Below are 19,156 nucleotides of genomic sequence, written 5' to 3' on the forward strand. Positions count from 1 at the left end.
TACTATTCTTCCTGTATTTATTGCTGGGAATTTTCCTGTAAAAAACTTTTCCTTAGTATCTAATTGGCAACTCTACGGTACAGTTTATAGCAAAAATATGGAGAAGATGCAGGATTTTTTATTTATCAATTTTTAGAACCAGATACTAACCTCTAATCTAAGATCTAAATATAATTATAGATATGTTCAAAGTATTCTAATAGATTTTTACAACATTTCCCTTGAGGAAATAGTTTTCTTGATTTTTTTTTTTTTTGATTAATGCATTTTGGTAACATTACACCCCATGGTACCAGGAAGTCCTCTTTCCTTTCTTTTTTGTATGTACCTCTATATAATTAAATCTATTCACTCAGAAGGTATTTATTGATCATATATGTATATATGATATATATATAGTAAGCACTGTGCTAGCAACTAGGAATATAGGCACTAGCTCTGCTTTTTCATAGAATATGTAGTTTGAGTTTGTTTCTGCTCATAATATGATGTGATAAAAAATGTATATGTATTTGATTTTGCTTACTATATTACTTGTTGTTTTATGTATCTTAACAAATACTAAGCTGATTTTAGAGACCCTGGCGCTCGTGTCTTAGATAGGGACAGTGAAGAGATTTGAAAGTTAAGTAGTTACTGCTAACTCAAAGGAAATGAAATGTCCTCATATAGGGCACTGTATATGATAAATGAGGAAGTTTTACTTTTCATTATTTGGAAAGGCAAGAGAGGGAATAATGGGGACCTCCCCAAGACAAAAGTAAATGATAAGATCTTGGGCTATTTTAACATAAGCAAATACTTAAACTTAATTTGACTTATATTTTTAGGAACTGAGGGTGACATTTTATGAATGTATTTTTCTCCTATAATTAAAATTGTTTTGTCAGGATTTTTAAAGGTGTTTTGGATTTTAGAAAATGTATAATTTCTAAAGCTTTGTGAACATCATCTTGTATGAATAGTCAGTGTAAATGGGACTAGTAAGACACCCCTTTCTCTAAGGGATTCTGTGACTGTGAGATAGTGAATGTGAATAAATGTTGACTTCACCAGAAAAATGTGTTTTGTATATCTGTTATGATTTATATAGCTTTGTTAGACAGGTGATACTAATGTTGTATATTTTAGATTATGTTATTTAAATAATCATTGTAATTCTAAAACTCTTCTCAAATGTTTCCTCTAGAACAGAAAATCTATTTTATTCATGTTCAGATAGTGTAAAATAGCTGTTATGATTATTTTAGATTAGCATAGAAGACAGATTCTTGGACAGATTCTTAGCGTATAATTAAAAGTACTTTTTGCAATTGAAAATCAGAAAGATAGAAAAATTTTACATTCTGCTTGTAAGTCTATGCTAACCTGTTAGCTATTGGCAAGTAAGAGATTTTTAGAGGAAGTGGTATTAGGTTTCCTTTGCTAGTACCTTATCAGGAAATTTGAAAGGAGACAAAAAAACTAAGCCCTTTAATTGTGGTATCTGGTAACTATGAGAATTAAGCTGAATTTATTTGAAGATCAAAATTGATATTTATATTATGACAATTGAAAGAATAGTTGCATTTTTGACTCGAGGAAATAGCTTAATCTGAGTAGCACAAAAGTTGAGAAAGAAGTATGGTCATTCATAAATATTGACTCTTTTAATCTGTTGAAAACGGAAGGCTAGCCTCAGGAATACAGTAGTAAAATTATAAGAGGAGCTGGTTAAAAAGTAAATGTTATGCAACATGAAAAGAATACCAGGGGAAAAATTGACAGAGTAGAATAACAGGAAGATTAGTCATTTCTGGAAGGAAAAAAAAAGAGGTGGGGAGTGGGGGAAGAAATATTTTAAACAGGAAGGTGGAACTGGAAGTACCAGTGCTAACAGACAGATAGGAACTCAGTTAAGGGTGAAACTGGGCTTTAAAGAAAGAAATAGTACTGGTTGCATTTAATTACAACATATAATGTTTATATTAACAACAAACAAAAACAAAAATGGGGAAATTTTTCTGTTAAGGATTAAGAGAACCCTGTAAAATTAAAGGAATGATGTTTACTCCTTAACTGAGCTGACTTGGCTTAGGTCAGCCAGTAGTGCCAAAGTGCATAAAAGAAAATGGATTTCTTTTAAAACAAACGAAATTGTACTGTTTTCAAGTGTTCGGTAAAATAAGAGTGTTTTGGACCTTTTAAAATATATACACTATTTGATTTGAAATATTTTTCACTTTTATATTTACCTATCTGACAGCAGGAGTAGCAATCTCCAAATACTTTAAGAATTATTTCCATAAATTCTCAAAAATATAAATTTTAACTCTTCATATCATATGAAATTTAGGTATAACCAGACACTGTAACAGAAAATAAGAAAGTAAACATCACAGGTGTGTGTATGTATGTACGTTGCTGAAATCCCATTAATCTTTAGCTTCTCCCCAAGGTATTAGGGGCATTCATGGATTTTGCCAGATTCATTTACTAACCTTTCTGAGTATTCTCATTTGCCAAAGGGGAATAACAAAATACCTGCTTCAGAGTTGTGTAATGAGGATTAAATGAACTGGTAGACATATACATGGAGGTAGCGTTTTATTTTTTTAATTTATAATATTTTATCCAGATATTAAATAAAAGCTTGTATGATGCATTTCCAGCTAACCAATCAACACATGGAAATTGTGACAGTTGCAGTCAAAGCTCTTGCTAATGCCTAGATACTTAAAATGTCATGATTTGTTACATATGTATCCACACTTGACACATATAAAACCATTGCCTCTGTTGGCCATTCCTTAGTAAATACAGTAAACAATAAATCACATAAAATATATTTTAAAGAAAGTAGGTGTCTGTATGGTTATTTAAGCAGGACATCAGGACAAAACTTGCTTATTCTTCTATCCAGAAAAAAATATGTTATTATTATTTAAAGGCAGAAAATGGCTTATGTATATTGAAATAAAGATATTAAATTATCTAATTTAGAGACCCCAGACTACTATTATACAACTATATAGGACATATCATTCCGTATCATTGAATTAATAGAAATGTGATATGCAGTCAGGTTAAGCATTTCCTGTTGATTTTATGGTTAATTGCAGTACTCTCATGCTCATGTGCACATACTTACTGAGATGAATTCTCATTCCAGCACAAAATAATCAGTTTGCATAAACACTGCTGAGAAGTTCTTTTTCCCTTTCTTCTCTCTTTCTCTCTTCCCTCTCTCCACCCTTACCCACACAAACGTAGACACTCTTTCTACACACACACACACCACATACACACTGCCTCTCAGGCATAACTGCATAGGAAATGTTTATTTTCCAAACTACAGAAAACCTTATCTCAAACACTGAAAGTCCTTCCTTTTCCTGGTTTAGAATACTAAGTCATACTCATAGAATTTCTTTGGCCAGCATTTGGTTTGTTTAAAGCATAAAGTTGTGAGGATGCAGTGACTCAAAAACTTGTAGTGCATAATTAGAACTTTTCACTTTTAGGTTACCAGTTCATATCTAGCTGACTTAGTTAAGGATTGGTTACAGTTGGTAGCTGAACCAATTGGTTCAGTTCCCAGAAGAAGCCGGGGAGCTCACTGCAACTTCTCCTGCTTTGATCTGTGTACAAAGCTAGAATTGATGATTATTAATGTATTTCTTTGCAGATAAAGCCAAGTTCAAGGAATTTAATAAAAAAGAGTTGACCCAGTAGGAGTTGATGAATAAGAAACTGTTAATTTATTCTTCTACAGACATAATTTCTACTCATTGATATATTTCTAAAAGTAAAGGGAGTTAAAATGATCAGAAACATTTCTGGTTTTAGTGCAGTGTCATTAGCAGCAAGAAGTGAGAACTGTAACTGCAAGATAAGTCAGTCAGAATATATATACATATATATTGATATAAAATTTGAATGAATGCATAAATGAGTCGTGATCTTCCTAGTCTATCACTTAGTAGTGCCAAGGTCATAAAATCATTTGTTATGCTTTGTTTTATGTAAAAGCCTATAGAGTTACTTTGTTTTTCTCACCCAAAAGATGCCAGAATGTGTTTTTGAAAAATTTTGAATAACTTTTGTGTTAATTCCGTGTTCATGTTGGAAACTGAGATAAATTTAAATCTTCTTGTCAGCCAAAGAATAAGTCAGATTTTGTGGGTACAGTATGTAATACCACTATCCAAGGAATTCTGCAGAGAAGATAGTTGTCTAAAAATTGGGTTAAGAATTGTCAGCTTCCTTCTTTGGAAACTTTTGATTGTAAAAATAATTGAGAGTAAATAGACTCTAATACATCACTTCAAGTTATGCCACATGGGCGTGTAAATTTCTCCCTGCAAATTGCCACCAAGTGGCTGCATTTCTTATAGCTGGTGGCTCAATTTTGACAGAGGGTAGACACCTTTACCGTAACTGTATTTTCTCTCTGAAGTTTTCATGGATTCTTGCAATAATTTATATCAGGTTAAAGTCAAAAATCTAAAGCTGGCCAAAATTCATCCATAGAGTTAGGCTTGCTGCCAAGTTAAGGAAATAGGTTGGTCTCAATATTCTTCACTGGTTCTCAGACGTATTCTGGGGCCCTAGGTGCTTGATTTGTGCTGTCTCACATTCCCTAGATGGCTTTTTTAACCCTCAAGAGCTAATACAAGGAAGGTCATTTCAGCTGATGAATATTCAAGGTAGTATCTTGGTCCAAGGTTGGTTTCATCTGGTATCTCAAGGGATGAACCTTGGATTTCTGAAGCTTCCTGTAAGCTCATAATTATTATCTTAACCCTGCACATAATTACATTTATTTGCCAATGATGGGAATAAAATATAAATATGACCAGCAGTGGTAATTCCCCCCAAACCAACTGACACTATGATGATGATGATGTTAGTGCCCTGTGAGTGCCTCTGAGGATATGATACACTGGAAAAAAATGTGAAAGCTGAATATGTCCTTGACTTTTTAAAATCTAAGAGTCACGTAAGATAATTATTAACTCCTTGATGATAGAATCATCAATGATAGAATTGTGTATTACATAAACTCATGTATTTTACTACATTTTTGAAAAAAAGCCAGGGATAGCAGATCCTCCTCCTTCCAGCATTCTGGCCAGACCTTTCATTTCTTTTTCCCTTTCTTTAAGAGTCTAATATACAATCAGTGACAGACACCCACAATTTTGGGAGCTGCATTCTCTGGATCCAGTGTTTACATTTGCTGCTTAGTAGCTGTATGACCTTTGGCAATTTCCTTCACATTCTTACCTGCTAAATAGGAGCATGTTTATTATATCACTGGGTTGTTTTGAATCTTAAAGAAATTAATACATGGAAAGGACTTAGGGGATTTTAGGGCACACCAGAAGTACCGTGTACATATTAGTTGTTTAGGTAAACTTGCACTACACAAATAAATGAAAACCAGAACTGATGCTGCAGTTTTAACAACATGGTTAAAAGCTTCAGGTCTGTAACTGTGTAGCCTAGGTTCAGATCACTTCTGAGCTCTGTGACCTTACTTACAGATGTGACGTAACCTGACTGAGCCTCAGTTTTGTTGTTTGCAAAATGGGGCAGTAATGATACCTGATCTGCAGTTGCTGTGAAGATTAAATGGAATAGCACATGTAAAGTGCTGAGTGTCTGGCACGTCTTGAGTATGTAATATGTGTTTACTATTCTGATTTTTACTTTGATGATGAAGTGAACATCTGAAATATTAATACATGGGCAACATACTCAGAATCTGTGTATGTAGGATTTCAGTTTTGCTAATGAGAGTTGTTATTTTCTACTGTGCAGAGAACACAAGCCTTGGTGCTTATAATTATTTTCTAATAAGTATATAGTATTTAACTATTAGGAAAATACTGTTTTTCACTTATCCTTTGTTGGACTATTAAAAATACTCTAGATGCTTTTTTTAATCTATAGGATTTGAGCTCTGGATAAATCTGTTAAGTAAAGTAAATGCTTTGTAAGTGATATTACCTTCTTAACTCTATTGTCCAGGCATATTCTAACCACTAGTTATGTTGAACACCACTGAGAAGAAAAGCAACTCATCAATAACATCAAAATGGGAATGAAAGACGTTGCTTCTTCTGTAAAATAAAGTTCACAAGACCTGATATTTCCCCATCTGTTGGGAGTGTTGTAAAGATTATGAAAATATTAGCATTTGTAAAACATGATTCTGTGCAAGGGAGGCAGATAGGACATTATGAAAGAAATGACCAAAATTACACAATGGCATTTACTTCATATGGTAACATCCTATTTGTCATTAACGTGAAATTTTAGGCATCTACCTGCTTCTTAGGAGTGGAAAAGGTGAATGAAAATTTTAAAAGGATTCATCAAGGCTTCCTAATGATAAATTTTAAAAATATGTTTTCTGTGGAAATAGAAACTTAGAATTTCATAGTAATAATATATTTATCTCCTTGTTTGAGGAGCAGATTTTTAAGCATGATCACAGGAAAACACCTGTTTTGACATTCTGTGGGGAAGGTGCAAACATATGGGCAAAACTGTCTAGGTGTAGAATCAACAAGAATGCTTTGGCTAGCATCCTGCAAGGAGTTGGGTCTAAACGGTCTGCTCCAGCTTCTGCTGCTGCTGCTGCTGCTAATATTGCTGGGAAGGAAAAGTGGCTGACCTGGCATATCCTTTACTCTTGGTGCTGCAGCAGTCACGCAGGAAATGTTGTTTAAGGGGAACCTTCTGGATCCTTTTCATGGCACCATGGCAAGAAGAAGCCGTATCTTATCTATTGAAGATAAAGCATGGAGTTGGCTAATGGATGCTGGTGAGTGAATAAGGCAACTGGGGAGCCAGTTTACTAAAATACCTTTTGGATAGACCTGCTCTCTCCAGGACTGAGGTGGTATCCATGGGAAAATGCAGCCTAATAATCTGAATATCAGAACATTGTTTTCAAGAGGAATCATGGGCTTAACACTGGTGACCTAATCCGTGATGCTACATATGTTTGTAAATAAAGTTCATATTTATTTCCAGCTTAGCTACTTGAAGGTACCAGCTGAGACTTGTTAGATACTTTAGGATATGGAGTATAGTTTCCCATGTAATTCCTCAGGCACTAGCTAACCTTCACTCTTGTTTTTCTACTTGATCAACAGTGATTTAAAAAAAAAAAATGACTTTCTGGTATATGAAACAGTGGTTTTTCTTTCCTTTCAATTCTAAATGAGCCCCTTCTCTTTTCACCACAATAAAGTGTAGAATTTTTAATAAAGACATTATTTAATATACATAATTCTTGCCAGGAATATTATTTTTGGTTCAAGATAATTAGGAAAGCAAATTAGTAAGATATTGGTTATATCAGTCAGAATAGTTGTGCAGGATTAGTCTTTGACATTAGCAATAAAGAAACTTCTTTGCTAATGTATTTATCTACCAACACAAGGTAGTTTCCTTAAGCAAGTTTCTTTATTGGTAAAATTAATACTTTGAATGAGATGTTTCTAAATAGCTCACCCTATTTTCTCACCCTAAAATTTCCTTTCCCCAAAGCAGAGGCCATTTCTGATAAGCCCACTATGAGATATATCTCTTCCACCATATAACAGAAATGGACGTGTGCTGATTAATAGTTTACCTATGTCTTTCATTAACAGATTGGAGGATGCGGGAATATTAAGTTTTCCATTGAGGTGTAGATGAAATTTTTCTTAAATAATAAATCTATGATTAATAGGCATTCCCCCAAAAAGGTTGACAGTCAAGTTTAGGAATTTACAGTAGCATAGTAAAAGCTCTGACAAGCCAAGTGAGAAAACACCTATTTACCTTTAATTTTTATCAACTCTACTTGACTATAACTGCTGCCCCCCATGCTTTCTGAGAAGTGCCTTTTCACATGTGGTACCATCATTGAGCCAGTAAATATGTGTTGAGTACCTACTATGTTGCCAGGTTAACTAGGTGCCTGGTTACAGTTGTAAGCACCTTTGTCAAAAATTTCTTCCTTTGTGATGAACTGGTTTAGATGATCTAATCTTATTATTTTAGCAAGATACTTTAGTGGCAATATAGTATTTATTTTTTAAAAGCCCAGCACTGATTTTTCTCTTTTCGCTGAATGTAGTCCTGATACCTCATGGAATCTGAAGTGCTTTCTAATTGAATGGACTCTACCATTTCACATTGGCAGCATTAATTCAGTTCCTTATCTTCTCTTCCACATTTTTTTGTTTGTATGTTTTAGTTTCTCTTGTTTAGATTGTTGAAACAGATTTTCATGAGTGGGATTGAGAACATAGGTCGGAAAAAAAAAACTAATTTAATTAAAAATTTTTTCAAGTCAGACACTGCATTTTCAAAAAAAGTCAGCTTCCATTTGGTTTCTATCAAAGGGGCTCACTCACTCCTTCCTTATGCAAGCAAACCTGTCATACTGACATGATTATATTTTGAAAAATTAAGTTTTAGTTTAAACCAACATCTACACTTAGATACTGTGTATACAATAATAAAAGTATTTTAAAAAGGAAATTCAGATTCCTTATTCTCTTTACTTATAAAATCTTAATTCTCTCAGATTTAAAAGTCCAGCTCCTTGGGCAGTACTTATTATTTTGTAGTATAAAGGTTATTTCATTTTATAAAAATATCTGGCCTTAGTGACTTACTGGACATAAGAGAGTTTGCTCAAGGAAGAGCTGCTTTTATTGTACATGTTATTAACATTATTTATATATGTGTGTGTATACACACACAGACATCTGTACATATACCCAGAGTCAGCAATACTTGATCAAAAATTACGCACACAGAACTGCTGTTAGGCAGTAGGGTTTCTTTTCATTAAATTCTAAAACAAGTATAAAATATTATGCATGGTTAATTTGCTTCTAGTCTTGAAAAAAATGACAGTTCCTAAATGAGCCTGAGTATTTTAATTTTGATACATATTAGGGATTATTAAAGTTCTGTCAAAGTTTATATTTAGTCTCTGGCTTGATTTTATCCAGCTCATTAAAGCAAAATTATCTTAGGGTCTGTCTCTTGTAGCTGTTTAACATTTAATATTCAGTTGGCTCCTTAAGATGAGTTCCTGAGGGTTTATGAGCAGTTGAAGAGCTGTGAATAGTGGTTAACAAGCTGTAAGCTTCTCCATGGAATAGAGAACATTGTGAAGCCCAGATTTAGGAGAATCTTAGTGAGTAGTTATCTGACAATACATTAAAACCTACTAAATTTATCTCATTTTCCTTTCTTCTTCCTCTCCCCTCCCCCTCCCCGCTTTTTTTCCATCTCTCCCTCTGTTCATCTCTGAATACTCTTCATCACTTTCTTTCTTCATGTTCTTCTCATATCTCATTGAATTGCTTCAGTCTCCCTTATCTGATCATAAATGAAAAGGATGTATTTGATAAAACATGTGTTTATTTAAAAAGCTGTTTTAATTATTATTTTTTTGTTTAAAAATAAACTTAGTTTAATCTCCCCTCTGTCTTTTACTTTTCTTCTCCCATAATGGGTCACTTTGCCTTTTAATCTCTGCTGCTTTGTGGATCCACACTGTGACTTTTCCTATTTGTAAATTTCCTTATCTTAATGTAAATGTTATAATGATGGATAGGGTTTAGGAATTTTATGCCATTTGTTGGGTATTTAACCTCAGATCCAGTAGGAATACTATAATGTGTCTTCCTTACTTTTCTTTCTAGAACTAAAGCTCCATATCCCCCTCAACTGTGTTTTTGGCTCTCTAAGGACGCTAGAATGGCCTATCTCCATGTATTTTGTTGCACTTCGCCATTGCTTGTGTTCTGTCGGGGAGTTTTGGTGATTCTTTTCAAGCGCTACCTGAGCTCTGTGCTAGTTGTTCCCATTCCCTTGTTCCCTTAGGGTCTTGTGCTGTGTGGTCATGTCTCCACTTCCTTGGCTCTGTCCATTGGCGGGCCCTTGGGTTCCCTGATGGCTGCCTCTAAACCCTTGTGAGGGTGGGGATATTCCTCCCCCTGCTGCTACGATTGAGCCTTGTGCTGGGTACCACGTTGCCCTCTACACTTGCTTTCAGTTGTTAAGGCTTCCCAAGCTTTGGCTGTGGCTCAGCGATCCTGCTGTCAAAACCCTGAAGCTTTCCTAGCCTCGACACTCAGTGGTAGCAGCAGGTGTTGGGATTTCTCCAGGCCCCTAAGACCCTGGGAGCAAGAGAATGGCCGCTTGACATAGACCTCAGGAGTTTTCAAAGCACCAAGAAACCTCTTCAGAAGATATGTAAAGGTAAGATTCTGATTTCTCTAGGCAGCTGTTCTAGAAGCTACAAAAACCTACAGCTATTAATTTTAATGTAGACTCCATAGCTAGAGTATCCTTAGGCAACTCTGTATCTGATAATAGAATCAAAATAAAACACTTTTTTAAGGAATCTGGTGTGATAGTCATGTTTTTATTTGATTTTATTTAAAACTTGGCAATGAATAGGTTTTTAAAATATATTTTTTTCTTTTTCTTTCCTTCCTTCCTTCCCTCCCTCCCTCCCTCCTTTCTTTCTTTCTTTCTTTCTTTCTTTCTTTCTTTCTTTCTTTCTTTCTTCTTCCTTCCTTCCTTCCTTCCTTCCTTCCTTCTTTCTTTCTTTCTTTCATGTCCACATTTGTGTCATATGGAGTTCCCAGGCCAGGGATTGAGTCCAAGCTGTAGCTGCGACCTATGCTGTACCTTTTAACCCACTGGGCCAGATGGGGTATCAAACCCATGCCTCCACAGCAACCAGAACCTCTGTAGTCGGATTCCTAACCTACTGCACCACAGCAGGAACTCCTTTTTTCCATTTTTTGAAGTGGACTTCATGACTCTTTGTTTCGTGTCTTGTAAGAAGAGTGTTGTTGGGAATTAAAATAGTTAAAAATAAAATAGAAATAATTTATTTTTCCAAATACCTGTATTTTATTTACCTCTTCATTAATGTTTAAAACCAGAAACATGAAATGGTTGTATCCTCAAAGTCTTCAAACTCAAGTTCCTAAGTCCGTAACTAATTCAAAAGGAATGGGAAGAGCAGCTCAGATCATGGTACTAGGATTCATCATTGTCCTTTGTCAAAATTACTGCTTAGCATTCTAAATATAGCAGTCTCTTTTAGGATTTATTTTCAGGGTTTTCTTTTAATTTTTTTCAAGGGGATTATCCGTCTACTCCTATTTCTTAGGGGGAAAAGTACTCCATTTGCATGTAAAATCCTGAAGGATGCATGTGGGGTGTGGTGTGTGGCTAGAGGAGTGGGAGAGAGAGCAGCAGCATCTTGCACTGAACAACAAAGCAACTCTCAGCAGTGTAACTTTGCAGCAAACTTTGTTACTTATTTATAACCTTTATTCTTTACTCTGACTCCTTTCATAGGCATTATTCTGTGAAGTGATATGAAGACACTTCTAATATGAGATCTTTGGTGCCCTTACTGTCAACTCCTCTACTATTTCCCCCCTTTGTTTTCTTATCGATATGGACTTAATCTCTTATTGATTCACTATAGTTGAACTCAAGGCTTTTAGCTTATTGTCACATTGAAACTCTTTCATCTCAATAACAAAAATGTAACAGTTTTTAAAAGTGAAAAAGAAGCCTGTTGACAAGGAAAAGCAAGAATTGTCTTTGATAGTGCTTATTTAGCATGCATATTTTTAAAACTGAAAGATGTTCAACAAAGTATTTTATTTACACTTGAAAATATCCAAGTTTTATTCCCTTTAGACTTTGAAGCATAAGTAGATGGAATGTTTTGCTGTCTTTTTAGTGCATTAAATTGAGTAATTGATTTCATGTGTAAAAACAGAAAAGGGAAATTTTAATGCTTTGATTCTTAGCATTTATAATGAGTTTACAGTTTTAAAAAATTATGGTGTAGTCTCAAGTTAGGAGTTTGCATTATTCTCAAGTTAGCTTGTGGAGTGCATTTTCCTTTTTCTAATTTATCTAGAATTCTTATATTCTGCTAGGACAAGAAATGAAACAGAATATGTATATATATTATTATATGTATAATGTATAATATTAAAATGATTCAATTAAATGTTAAGATAGAATGATAAAATGAACATATTAAGGACATTTATAAAATTATCTTACAACTTTAAGATTAATCTAAAATATCTTTAAGTGGAACATTATGAAAGAGTGGTATTCATTGTGTTTAATGTTTTATGGAAATAGTAACTGCATATAGGCAGGACACAATACAGTAATATTTAGAGTTTAGTGACAACTTTTTTTAGGGCATACAGAAAAGGCACATGATGTCATAAAGTAGTATTGCCATAAAGATCTTAGCAGCTAGCCGAATAATATAAATAATAGTTAGGAAATAAGTTGAATAAATAATAAAATGGCTTTCTTACAGATAAGGAAACAGAGGACTGATAATTCACAATTTCATAAGCCCAGAGCAAAGACCAGAATCTGGGTCACTGAATTCTAATCTAGTGCATTTGCCTCTATATGATTTTATTTATTAAAGTTTCAATACATTTGAGGGGCCATCCTGCCAATACCTGGAGAGTAATGAATGGATTCTAGGAATTGAAGAGATTTTTCTTCAGAATTAAGAATACAAGTATGGCTGTAAACATGGGTTTACTTTTGTAATATAGCCTGATTGAGGCCTTTAGAATGTTTCTTGTTTCTATTTTGTTTAGTGTGGCTTTTCTTATATTAGGATTTCAAAAAGTCCATTGGAAGGATCACTAAAATATTTTTGTTTAATAGGAGTGTAGAACTTCAGGAGTGCCATTTATTTCAGTTTACAATCATGTGAATTTGGCAATTTTCTAAAAATTTAAATTTTCAAAATTGGAAAGATTAGACCTGTGTGCAAGTATAGGCAGTACATATTCTGTTTCTAAGCAGAAATTTTAATTGACTTCCATTGTTTACAAAATTTAAAAAATCCTCGGCTTGCATTTTTAAGGATATCTGTTTTTCTGTGATATCATAAAAGTGGAAAAAAGTCCATATTGTCTGTAATACAGTAATTACATTTGTGTGAAATTATTTGATATATTTATTACTTAAATGCATCTATTTACCTGACTTGGAATTATTTACTTCAAAATTCAAGTTCTCCCTGACTTTACCACACACCTACCATCATTTAATAGGACCATGGCTAGGGCTTCTTTAGTGTAATTCTTGCCAAGTATTATGTAAGAATTTAGTGTAATTCTTGCCAGGTATTATGTAACCCGGCCCCCTTACTTGATGTTCAGAATGGACTCATGACCCAAGATGGTCGTAGGAGAAAAATGTGTTCAAAGCTATATGAACTCTGAATTCTATTTTTAGAAAATCCAATTTGAAAAATACTTGAGTACTGGAGTAATTTTGGAATAAGAAAACACTTTAGAAGAAACACGAAGTACTTATTCACTGAAAGTCTTAGAAGTCTTAGGCTAGTTCGCAAAATAAGGTCTGTTTAATCCCAGCCATAATGATCCCTAGGTATTTCTGCCATCACTCAACTCATAAGACTCATAACTCTCAATTCCCACTGGTTCCTATTTCCCATCAATTCCTTGTCCCTTCTCAGAGCATGTGAGAGCTGTTCAGACTGGTGGGCTATGAGCAGAATATTTATAATCGACATTGACAAATGTCAGATGTAAGCCTTTTATGATATATTTCCTTTGTTGTAACAAATAAATCAAAGTTCCTAGCCTCGTTATACATACCCATGTAGAAAAGAAAGAAATGAATAGAGCTGTACTTGCTCTCAACACAACTAAAAGAGAAGATAGATCAAGGGATGATCCCAGATCCTGACATTTTTGATACTTTAGGGAAATTTTACACTGTTCATTATTCGTTTTGTTGGGTGGAAAGCAAAGGTTGCTAAGTCAGGATTATTCAAGATTATTAATTTTAATTTCAATTTAATTTATTGATTACCTGCTATCTCCAGTGCCATTATGATAATTATCTCATTTAATTTTTCACAAAAACACCTGGAAATATGTAGTGTTATTACTTGCCTTTACAAATGAGGAAACTGAGGCTGAGAGAAGCTGAATAACCTGCTCAAGATACCATAATGGAACCAAGGATTCAAACCCAGGATGTATGGCTCAAGTGTCCATACTCAGGGGTCCTATTATTTATAAATTCTGGCAATGAGTGCTTTTCCCCAAATTCAGTCCTCCCCCTTTTCGTGACCTAGTGCCATCGAGGTGCTCCCTCCTAAATCTCCTAACTTAATCTGGGCTGCTTTTCGTCAGTGCCTATTTGACCTTGGAAAGTTTACTTAGTATCCTCTCTCAGTCATAGTCCTACTTGCTCTGAAATAGGAGTAACATTATCTCCTTGTCTTTTTATGAAGATTTAATTTAATTTAATTTAATGAGACCATGTATGCCAAGCATTTAGCACAGTGGCTAGCATATAGAAAACAGCCAATAAATTGTTGATGCTCTTATGTAATTTTCTCAAGGTGACACAACTAGAAAGTGATTGAGTCAGAATTCAGACCCAGGTCTAACTGGAAAACTAAACAAAACAAGAACACATACATACATGCACACTTTCCACAAAGCAGTGGCAATAACAGTAGGAACCACAACGCAATAATTCATGATTTCTCTGACTGCCTGTCATAGCTAACCTTTTATGATAAATAAATAATGATGTCATGTATGCTTCTAGGAAAAGCAGCATAGTTTAGTGGTTCAGAGAAAACTCTAGAAATAGGAGTTGGAAAAAATGGGAATTCTAGCTCCATTGTTTGCAAACTGTTTGATATTAGGCAAGTTTATAACCTCTCCACAGTTCTTTATCTACCTATGAAGCTAACAATAGTACCTATTGTATTGGGTTATTATGGGAAAAGAGTAAATTAAAGAGCTCCTCCAGGGAGTTCCCATTGTGGCTCAGTGGTAACAAACCTGACTAGTATCCATGAGGACACAGGTTTGATTTCTGGCCCTGCTCAGTGGCTTAAGGATCTGGTGTTGCCATGAGCTATGGTGTAGGTCACAGTCGAGACTTGGAACCTGAGTGGTTGTGACTGTGGTGTAGGTTGCAGCTGCAGCTCTGACTTGACATCTAGCCTGGGAACTTCCATATCCTACAAGTGCAGCCCTAAAAACAACAACAACAACAACAACACCCAAAAACTCCTGCAATAAATGATTTTTATTACTAATTGATTGAGATGTACATATTTCTTTAAAAACATAGATGTTCACACAAAGAAACACATGGTTTGTGAAAATCAGAAACCCAGAGTTTTAGAGATGGTTAGAATCTTGGTGACTCGATGATCTTCCATTCTTCAATATCGATGTGATTTCCCCGTCAAAGCCATTTTACCTCTGTGGCAGGCCAGTATAGAAAGGTGGGGAAGAGTCATCAAAGATCAGAACTGACCCAAATATGCGGTGGTTTTTCCATCAGGAAGGTGGATGGACTTCTCTCAGGCAGTGTCAGTGATTTGCACCATGGTCTTCAGATGGTGGGGGTAGTTCTAGTTAAGTAGATGGTAGGTAGTATTATCATTCTTGTATTCTCTCTTTTGAAACAGAACCCAAACTAGCAGGTGGGGGGTTAAGTCCTGTAGAGGGTTAACTAAGTGCCAGTGGTGAGCCTTGAACACTAGTGAGAGCAAGGACTTCTTGAATTCTTGCTACTTAAGTGTCTGGCCGCCTTTACTAGACTCTTAACTCCTGAAGGTCAAGGATGTTTATTGTATGTATTTGCAATATCTTGCACAGGGTCTGGGAAATAGTGGACACTCAATGCATGTTTGATAAGAAACTCGTTTAAGGATTTCATGGCTGCCAAAGGGATTGGAAAGTGAGCATGCAGTTCAGCAGGTGTAGGCTGCCCTGGGGTTCCCTGGGGGCAAAGAGAAGGGTTAAAGCAGATTCTATGAGTGAGCAGGGGAGCTCCATGCATGTAATAATTTAATCCCTAATCTGGTTTAGGGACCTAGCAGAATTGAAATTATTGGTATAGTCTGAATGTAGGAATAAAGTATTCTAGCTTATTTATAAAACTTTTCAAGCAGAGGACATAGTCGAAGAATTGAAAGCTTTCAGAATCTATTTACATTCATTTTTCATACAGTTAAACATGATATTTATGGCATTAAAACAATTTTGGCACTAGAGACTCAAAGAAAAATATATCTGTAAGTATGTCATTAATGTATATATTGTTTTATAAAGAAGTTATCAAAATATGGTTTTAAGTATGTAATGTTGTAAAATTGTCATTTGTATATGTGAGTAAAATGAAGAACTTAGGTGGATGATGTGGGAAGTCAGAGTGTTAATTCAAAAGCTAAAATATTTGTGGGGGATTGGTACAACTTTTTTTTTCTTATAAATTTTATTCCTCTTTTGATATGTATTCTCCACAATAATACGGTGACAGCACCTTTCAAAAGTCCGCATTAAAAACATAAAACATATTAAAAAGAAAAGTAACACTGCTTAGTGTTGACCCTAACAATGTATGTTGATACTTAAATTACCCTAAAGGTATTTTTAGGTGAACCAAACAGGTATGCCTGGTATTTGGCATGGTATGTAGAGGCCAGACACCCAGGATACCATATGCTGGCACCTGAAGGATGGTTGTTTAGAAAACTTCAGCTGAGAGTTAAAATCAGCCCAGGTGTTTCTAGGAGCATTTGTGGCTCCTTAATTTGAAAAAGAGCCTATGTTGCAGTGGTGCTTCTATACTGTTAAGATAGTATGGAGCTTTCCAGGGTTTCTCACGAACAAACTCTTAAATTAAGGGCTCAGTTATCACACATTTTAAAAACTTTGCCTTGAAAAGCACATTGATGTGATGGTAAACAATTTGAGTCTGAAAATGGAAAAATCACCAGTAACTTAAATACATTATTTTGTAGAAAGTAGGGCCCTTCTCTACTTATATTTTCAAATGTGCCGCTAAACTCATCCTTTCCCCCCCTGCTCTCCCTCTCTTCCCAGTCTCAAATATGCATAGAGATGGCCACACACACACTCGTGCACACAGGCGCCCACACACAAGCTCACTCTTACTTATACCATACAAGATTTACACTAGAACAGAAATTGCAAGATGTCACCTCTGTAATTCTCTTCAATCATTTGCTTTTATGGCTGTGCACCCCTGAATTATGTGTGGGTCTAGAGTTCTATTTGTGTGAGGAAACACTCTGGCAGTACTTTTTTTTTTTTTTCCTTCTGTTTCTCATTTCCTGATGCCTGCTTCTTTTGTCAATTCATCATGTGAGTTTTAATTAGGTTGTAAGTTTGAGATATTATTAAAGGCCGTATATAGTAACTAACAAAAGTTAAACGCATCATAAAATCCTTTACACATGAAATAACTTGATACCTGAGGACTACTTTTCTCTACCGAAGCTTGGCCCCGGATGTGTTCTTGGCAGTTTAATCTGTTCTGTTTTACCCTTTTAATAACATAAAGAGGCAGTGGTACAAATAAAAATCAGTGAGATCTCTCCCTGAGGAGTTTAAGAATAAAAGTGTCAGTGCTAAGATAGAAATGTAAATAAAGTGAGCAGTGCTTGGTAATTGTCACTAATTGTCACTCTTGATCTTCTGTCTGGCAGTTGGCCTTTGATGTATGAATTTTTTAAAGACTCTTGTAATTAAAAAAAAAAAATGGCTGCAGGGAACAAGCCAAACAAACATTTTAAAAACATTGTTTTTTATTTAGATAGTTAAACCACTATGTATATATATGGGTGTGTATAATATATTAGATATAATTTGCAGAAGCTCTGACACCATTCCTGAGTAGAACTGCAAATATGCTGGTATAGTTTGGCTGTAGAGCCAGATAACTTGGGCTCAGACCCCAGCTCCATCACCTACTGTTTGTGTTTCCTTGGATGTTATTGGAACTCTCTGATTTTCAGAGATGTCATCTTTATAATGGACACATAATGGGTTGTTTTAAGGATTAAACAACTTAAAAAAAAAAAAAAACTTAGAGCAGCGCCTGGCATGCATTAGGTATTCAGTAAGCTGTTTTTTGTTGTTGTTGTTTTATTTTGTTTTTGCTATTCTTTTTTGTTTTGTGATTTGTTTCTGACAGAAGTGGCTATTTAGCCTCCTATCTGATGAGGTAGGACTGATGGAAACTGACAGTCTGAGAGAAAGGTAAAGCTGAGAGTCAGTGAGAGGGTTTCCTAGCCAAGAGGTCAACTTCCAGAGGCCAAATTCATGAGGTATTATGGGGTCCAAAACTTAGAATAGTTTATGGATGATTGAGGAGAAGGAGCTACAGTTAAAAATTATCTGAAGAAAGGTCCTTGGGCAGTGGGCTTTTGCAGTAGCACCTTTTTGGAAGACGCAGGACAGTCATTCTCAAATATATCCACACCAGTTCTGCATTGCAGTATCTTATAGTCAGAAGCTCTTCCCAATATTACTTAAATTATTGTTTCCTGATTTAAAAAAAAATCATGCTTCTCACATAAATAGGTTAGATTTATTATTTTAAAAAAAAAAAAAAACCTTTCATTGTTTCCCTTCCTTTCTTCTTGATTTTCACCATATTGGCCCATCATTTTCCTGTAAAGATTTCTTTTCATTTACTGGGATTAATGCAAGAGATTATTTTACAGAATAAACCTGGTGAGGCTCAGAATGATGCTATAGTGCAAGATAAGCACATTTTCCTGGGATAGTTTCCATTTCAGGTTGTCTATTAGACTTTGCATTACTGTTTTGAAGATAGGACAATAGTGTCCTGCAGTTTTGTTTTACCAGTTTGCCTAGGCTATTTATAGCCACCATTGTCATCTACAATAGAAAGTCAAGGTTGCCTGAGAGGAAAGTACAGGGCACCTCCACTTAAAACATTAAAATAACAAAGGCTTTGGAAGCTGATTTAGTGATTCCTGACCCTGGGTTAGAAACTTCTGACCCAACTATCTAAAAGGTTGTCTTGACACTCTGTTCTGGCCCTACACAAACTCCTAAACAAAATCACTTGAATTTTAGAAAATAAGTAATCTATATTATGTTTTCAAAGTTTAGGATTGAGGGATGGAGCTGTACTTTCTTTTACATAATTACAATTTTGGAGCTTTTACATATTTGTAAACATTTAAGGAAGTCTTATAGAACAAAGGATACCTAACTGTGCTGTATATTAAGATTGCTAC

At 34.9% G+C, this 19,156-nt stretch overlaps 1 protein-coding gene across 50 annotated transcripts in view; it reads left to right on the forward strand.

Moving 5' to 3' along the window:
• Nucleotides 1-19,156, forward strand: part of MBNL1 (muscleblind like splicing regulator 1) — a 204,458-nt gene that overhangs the window by 82,030 nt on the left and 103,272 nt on the right. For 6 of the 50 annotated variants that reach the window (XM_021069655.1, XM_021069670.1, XM_021069673.1 and 3 more), the window contains exon 2: nucleotides 6,695-6,814. The exons of 43 other annotated variants lie outside the window; for them this stretch is intronic. In XM_021069655.1, coding sequence (XP_020925314.1) covers nucleotides 6,809-6,814 — 6 coding nt within the window. In that variant the 5' untranslated portion in view covers nucleotides 6,695-6,808. Of the gene's footprint in view, nucleotides 1-6,692; nucleotides 6,815-19,156 lie in introns of those variants that run through there. One more of the 50 variants, XM_021069674.1, reaches the window with a different exon arrangement.

Source organism: Sus scrofa, chromosome 13, assembly GCF_000003025.6.
Source record: "Sus scrofa isolate TJ Tabasco breed Duroc chromosome 13, Sscrofa11.1, whole genome shotgun sequence".
Taxonomy (NCBI): domain Eukaryota; kingdom Metazoa; phylum Chordata; class Mammalia; order Artiodactyla; family Suidae; genus Sus; species Sus scrofa.